The 6805-nt window shown below is 39.8% G+C and overlaps 1 protein-coding gene across 1 annotated transcript; it reads right to left on the bottom strand.

The window, feature by feature from the left end:
- Positions 1-3644: 3644 nt before the first annotated feature.
- Positions 3645-6249, bottom strand: LOC101309975 (ankyrin repeat-containing protein At5g02620-like). Its single transcript, XM_004289076.1, has 4 exons — positions 5842-6249; positions 5555-5729; positions 4887-5434; positions 3645-4421 (listed from the first exon to the last, which is right to left on the bottom strand). Exons 1-4 carry the CDS (start codon positions 6247-6249, stop codon positions 3645-3647), a joined length of 1908 nt encoding a protein of 635 aa, XP_004289124.1.
- Between the last annotated feature and the right edge of the window lie 556 nt (positions 6250-6805).

Here is a 6805-nt window from a genome sequence, read left to right as displayed (position 1 = left end):
TATATATATATATATATATACATATATATATGGGGTTTATCAGGTGCGGACGTCTGGACGGTTTCCGTCTGGATTTCTGCTGTTTCTCCACCATTCCAGCGCCGGCGACGCCGTTTCTTCTCTCTGGCGTGATCCCAAACCTCCCCCGACAGTGTTGGAATGAAGAAGAAGGCCGGAGAGAAGAAACGGCATCGCCGACGTTGGAATGGTGGAGAAACGGCGGAAATCGGGACTGAAAACCCGTCCGGATCTCCGTATCTGAAAATGACTGTATATATATATAAAAGAAGGAAAGAATATTGACCCAACATCTATTCTATTTTTATAGGAATATGAGTCTGATGCTCTCATCCTATTTGTAGCTTGAAAATTTTGGATTACCTTGTTTGAATTTGTTGCCGAACGATAAAACTTCAAGCTTCAGGTTTGTGTGGTGCTGCCATGTCACACAGTTAGGGATCACTATGTGAATGGAAGAATTTTCATTGTGTTTCCAGTTGGAGTCAATATTTGGTGAAGATGATCCCTATGTTCTAAAAGGGCATCAATATTGCCTCGTTTTATCGCATTGTATACATCAAGCTCCATGCCTTCCAAACATTCATCGCCTCTGGTAGCTTCAGGGTTGGCCTCTTCTAGCCTAGACTTATGATCACCAAGACCATTAGGTGACGTTACTTGAATCTCAGATGAATTGGACACCATCTGGTTAGTGGTGGTTTTGGTCCTTTTGGAGGGTGTGAGATTGGTATGCACTACTAAGATAGATTATAGAGCCCCGTTTGCCACTATAAATATAGAATTTTGATTCCATAATACAAGTGGATCCTAATACAAGTTGCGATCAAAGGTCAAGGGTACACAACAAGTTGTTTAGTGTAAGTACTATACGTGTTGTCTTAAACTACAAATTATTCCTTAAATTTTAGTAACAAGTAGAATTGTTCATTCTCTCATTAGGGTTTGTCTATTTATCATACCATATGGTATGATATACATATTACAAATGTGTCTAATTGTATTAATTGTATTGCAACTAACAACTAACAATTACACATCTTGACTATATACAATACGACATAGACTTTAGCTTGCGAGTCTTCGTCTTTGCGTTAGCAGCGTCAAGTGTGTTTGCGTCAGTGTGCTTACATGTTGCAAATGTGTCTAATTGTATTAGTTGTATTGCAACTAACAACTAACAATTACACATCTTGACTATATACAATACAACATAGACTTTAGCATGCGAGTCTTCGTCTTTGCGTTAGCAGCGTCAAGTGTGCTTGACTTAACGAGTCAAGCCAGCCGGTTTAATTGCCCTTTATTAAAAATAAAATAAAAAGTCAAGCCAGCCTGTTAAGTCGACAAAGGCTTAATCCATCCACGTGTCTTGTGTCTTGTGGTCAGCAAGAAAATGTTGTTAGAAATATTAGTTAGCCTAAAACAGAAACTGTGTTAACCTCGCTTAAGACGGTTGATCCCCCAATCCGGATAGGACCAACAAGTGTGGATTTCGCCTAGCCCGCTTTGGGCCCAGTTCGTCTAGGCCACCCACTTCTTTATGGAAATTCGGCGGGCCTGTGTTCAAATACAGAACATGGTTTTAACGTTCAGATCTCATTTTCGAAAAGTCTTTACCAACTCAACCTTCGGCCACCCACAATGCAGAAGCCTTCTTCTTCTTCTAGATCACAAAACCCATCAGGCATCATGTAGACAACTCCCAACTGATGCAGCTCGTCAAACTTGGTAATGTCAATCACACTCGGAGGTGTTCGATGAAATGCCCAAGAGAGATGAGGTCACATGGACCAATATGATCTCAGGCTACGTTGGAGTCTGATAGATTTTTATCAAAATAAAAAAAAAAAACTATCCAAGCCTTATGGGCTCGGGCTGGGCCTCAATCATGTTTCTAAATTATAGGGCCGGGCTTATTATATACATATATCTAATAGATTTTTATCAAAATAAAACAAAAAAAACTATAAAAAAGTTAAGATTTGTTAATGATTGAACTAAATGTAATAAAAAAATCAAAGAAAAATATGTTTTAATCTATTAATTAGTTCACATATTTAACTAATAACTCCATAAAAATATTGATAAAACAATTAAAAGGGCTTTTAGGCGGGCTTTTCAGGGCCGGGCCGTCCGGACTTTGATGGGCATGTAACGGGCCGGGCCGCGGGCCTGACCGAGGCTTTGAACCCTTCGCCCTTTCCCTGCCTCATGCCTTATAGGTCGGGGCGAGATGGGCTTTTTGACGAGCCTAGCGGGCTTTTAGACCCGCTGGCCAAATGATGACCCCTAAGCAAAATCAAGTGTGCTTCAAATATTATGTTATATATAGTCAAGCCAGCCTGTCAAGTCAACAAAGACAGCTCATCTGCGTTTCATAAATCGTGTGGTCAGCAGAAAACTGTTGTTATAAAAAGTTAGTTAGCAGAGAATCGTCTATGCACGACGTGTAAATACATGATATCGTGGATTATTAAGATCTATGACTTTATTGAACATACATGATGTTCAAATTTATGAATGGTTAAGATTGCGTTGTCTTTTAGATAATTTTTTAATTTTAAGTAGTCAACACCCCTGAGACGTCCACCAATTCAAGATCCGCCTAGCCCGCTTTGGGCCAGTTCCCCTATGGGACCCACTTCTTTGTAGAAATTAGGAGGCGCCAAATGCTTTCCTTCGTTCAAATACAGAACATGGTTAGAACGATCAGATCTCAATTTCGAAGACTATTTACAAGCTCACCCTTGGCTCACCCACAATGCAGATGCCTTGTTCTGGCTCCCGAATCAAAAACAAAGCAGCGGGATTGCAAAACCCATCATGGTAATCATGTAGACATCCCCGAACTCAACTTCCAATTGAAGCAGCTGATCAAAACTGGTGATCTCAAACACGCCCGGAAGGTGTTCGATGAAATGCCCAAGAGAGATGAGGTCACATGGACCAATATGATCTCAGGCTACGTTGGAGTCTCTGATTCCTCTGAAGCATTGGCTCTGTTTTCAAACATGTGGGTGCGGCCGGATATCGGCATGGACCCTTTTCTTCTCAGCGTTGCGCTCAAGGCTGGCGGACTTGGTGGGGAGTTGACTTACGGGGAGGTTTGACATGGGTACTCGGTGAAATCGGGTTTTGTGAACTCGGTGTTTGTGGGGAGTGCTCTTGTTGATATGTATATGAAGGTTGGTGGGATTGAGAAGGGTTGTAGAGTTTTTGACGAAGGGTACTTCTGTTGCAACTTGTACAGAAGCAGATTAGCCAAAACATTCTCATATATAAGCAACCTAGCACCACAAAAACACACATCTCATGGAGCCAAATTACGTAGCAAGCAGAAGTAAAACAGCAATAGAAAGTTTATCCTCATCACTGATCACAACTTTTCCTAGCTGAGATAGGTAGCTTGTAAATGGTAAATCTGCATAATGAATCATAAACTAGCTAGGTCCAGATCAAACTTTATGAGATGATAAATACAATTGCATATCATTACGACTTTTATCGACCCTAGTCGACAAAGAGAGAATGAAAATCAAACATTATTATTTTGTTTCGAATACAACTAAGTAACACTCCGAAGCCTGAAACACATTGCAGTACTTGAGGCTGTTTCTCATGCCTTAACATCTGTTGTATACAACCATTTCTTTGTCTGAGCGTAATTGAGAAGAGGTGCTCGTAGCAGGAGTACTGTTGGACCATCTTCCTTCTCTTTTTGGCGCAGATGAGTTACTCCCGACACAAAGGTGACGTAATTTTCCCATTACAGCAAACATCTTAATCATCAAAAAGAAAATGAGCAAAAAAAAGATGCTCAAAGGAACCAAAGGTATTGCTACTCGAAGTGCTGTTTCATCATAAATCATAACCTCATATAAGACGAAGAAGAGAAGGCTGCCAAGAACACAAATCGTGATGCCAAGACCTGAAGAATGACCCAGTACTGCATATGTGCCAGTAATAAATGCAATCACCATTGCAACTAAAGCCAACAAGGTGAACATGCTTACTGCGTAAAGGGTCGTAAACAATACGTTCCGCTTTGCATACATGGATGAATAAAGGTTCAAGAAGACAGCACAACTGGACAAAGTCATGGCTATGGTATTTGTTACGACAAAAGCTTGGAAAGCTGTACTTCTACTTAGAATTGCAGAGCCTTGGTCTGGTCCTTTATCACTTTGGTAACCACCAGGCATGGTAAACCCTGCTGCAAAACTTACAGTTGCTATTAGTATAGCCACTAACAGATGAGTATCCCCAAGTTTTCCGCCTCTCTCATCACCTTCATTCTTCATAACTGTCTTGTTAACATTTTCTGTTTTCCTTACATTTGGTACAATTCGGCGACCAAGTACGACACCACTCTGTTTCAGCTTGTCTTGAAGTCGTTGTCCCTGTAACACATGTATATGAAATATGAAGTAACAAACTAACAATACAAGGACAATAATACAATACATTTAAACTAACAAATTGAAAGAATGAGGAAGATAATAGATTCCTTCATTCCTTTTTATGGCATCAATACTTTTCCAATTTGTCTATTTTATCATTAACTTTTTTTTTGGTCAAGAATAGAACTTCATTGAAACAGACCACAAAGGTCGAGCAAAAACAACAAATTGAAAGCCAACAAGGCTGAAAGAGCAAGAAGGAAACTAAACACTGCTACAAACCACTACAGACTAAAAGTAAAGGAAGACAAAAGCAAATCAAAGAGCAAGAGCTGCTGTAACAACAGCAAGTTGAATGATCTCGAACTCACACTCCTGGGCATGCACTAGTTAATAAAAAAAAAATAATATCTAAACACCTTAATTTCGCATAATTGCACAATTATGTAAGTGAAAAGGACTAACCATGTATGCTCCGGCAAAATTTCTCTCATCTTCTTGAAGGATGTTCAAAGCATTTTGATTCTTTTTGTTAAATGCCATATTGTCAATTCGAGCATCTGTTGCAAACCTAGTACCAAGAAAAAAAAAACTCAATGATTTGTTATAAGCAATACGGTGGAGGGGTGTGTCTCCATTATCATCCTTGCCATTCAAGAGAACATTGCTAAGCCATGGATCTTTGAGAGCAATATGCCCTAAGGCGACTTGGCCTTTCATAATAGCAGTGTGTAGGATATTTTGATGTTTGTCATCTACCAATTCACAACAATCAGGGCATTCCCTAATAATGTTTTTCATAACGCCTTCATGGCCATAGTGAGCTGCAAAGTGAAGAGCTGTCCTCTTATGTTCTTTCTCCTTAATGTAGGCTGCAGATCTGTCACACTCGAGTAGTTGTTTCGCGATCAAAGTGCGACCCATTGATGCAGCAAGGTGAAGCGGAGTACAACCTTGATCATCTACTACTTTTGTCAGCTCCCTTTTCCATTCTAGTAACTTTCCTGTCATTTCTTAATTACAAGAAGAAAAATTTGATTATCAACAAAAAACAAAGATAATCATGACTTGCACGCTCAATTCTAAACACACACATATAGAACAAAAATCATACAGTAATATAATTTGTATACCTTTATCGTTGCGTATGATTGCAGCATGCAAACATGTTCTACCATTGGGTCCTTCGTAAGCTGGATTTTTATGTGTATAGGATTTGAAAAAATAGATCACGAAATCCCCTTTCGACAGCCATGTAAAGAGGAGTCTCTCCATCTCGATTAGCAGAGTGAGAAAACTCAGGGTCCTCTGTGATCAATATCTCCACTACATCAATGTGATTAAACCGCGCAGCCATGTGTAAGGATGAGTCTCCCTCTTCATTGGTTGTCCTGATGAGCCACGGCCAAGCTCCTTCGACCTTCTGGTTTTCCTCTTTGGCAGCCTGAACAAGAACTTTAACTATAGCAGTGCGTCCGTGTTTAGCCGCAGCGTGTAATGCAGTGTCACCATTCTCGTTGGTCAGCAACAGAAGAGGCGGACATATTTTAAGCATCTTCTCGACAATCTTGGCTGACTCGTGTATTTCTTCAAGATTGGTTGATGTTGCACGTGCTATATAAATATGGAGAACAGTGTTCTTAGTTGGAGACAACATTTGGTGAAGATGCTCTCTCTTTTCCAGGGCAGCAGTATTGCCTTCTTTCGCAGCAGTATAAACATCAAGGTCCATGCCATATACAGTTTCTCCGCCTGTTGTGTCTTCCTGGTTGGTCTCTGCTAGCTCTACCTCCGGTACTTGAGTCTCCGATGAACTGGAGGGATTCATTTCTTTCGTTTCGATCGCTCAGATTTTTCTTTACGTACGTACAACTACGGATATTCTGTCTCCAAAAACACTTATTTGAATAATTATCGGTGCATGTGGGTAAGGTGTGAGGAGATGAGGAATCAAATAAGTAAACCAAAGCTCGAAAAGAAGAACATATAATTGGCGTGAGGCTTTTTTCATTCTCTTGTTAGAGTTTGTCTTATAGTTTGGCACCCTTGTTTAATGTTTATACTGTATTAATATATCCGGCACCTTCACTAATTGAAGATGTAGACGTGCTTAAATATTAGTAAGACGTCGGTCTTTTCGTTCTTATTAAAGTTTACAACTAACAATTACACATCATAGGTTCTTGACTATTTGCTATACGACATAGAAGTTAGCTTAAAATAAAATAAATAAATAGTAAGATATATGAACGACTTGCGAGTCTTTGTAGAGCCTCGTCTTTGTATATGCATTAGCAGAATCAGGTGTACTTCAAATATTATGTTACGAGATGTGGCTTGGGATGCAAGAATTCCCAAGACCATGAATATGACAATCATCACAA

Source organism: Fragaria vesca, linkage group LG1 (genome assembly GCF_000184155.1).
Source record: "Fragaria vesca subsp. vesca linkage group LG1, FraVesHawaii_1.0, whole genome shotgun sequence".
In the NCBI taxonomy this organism is placed as follows: domain Eukaryota; kingdom Viridiplantae; phylum Streptophyta; class Magnoliopsida; order Rosales; family Rosaceae; genus Fragaria; species Fragaria vesca.
This window is presented reverse-complemented; position numbering and strand designations above follow the sequence as displayed.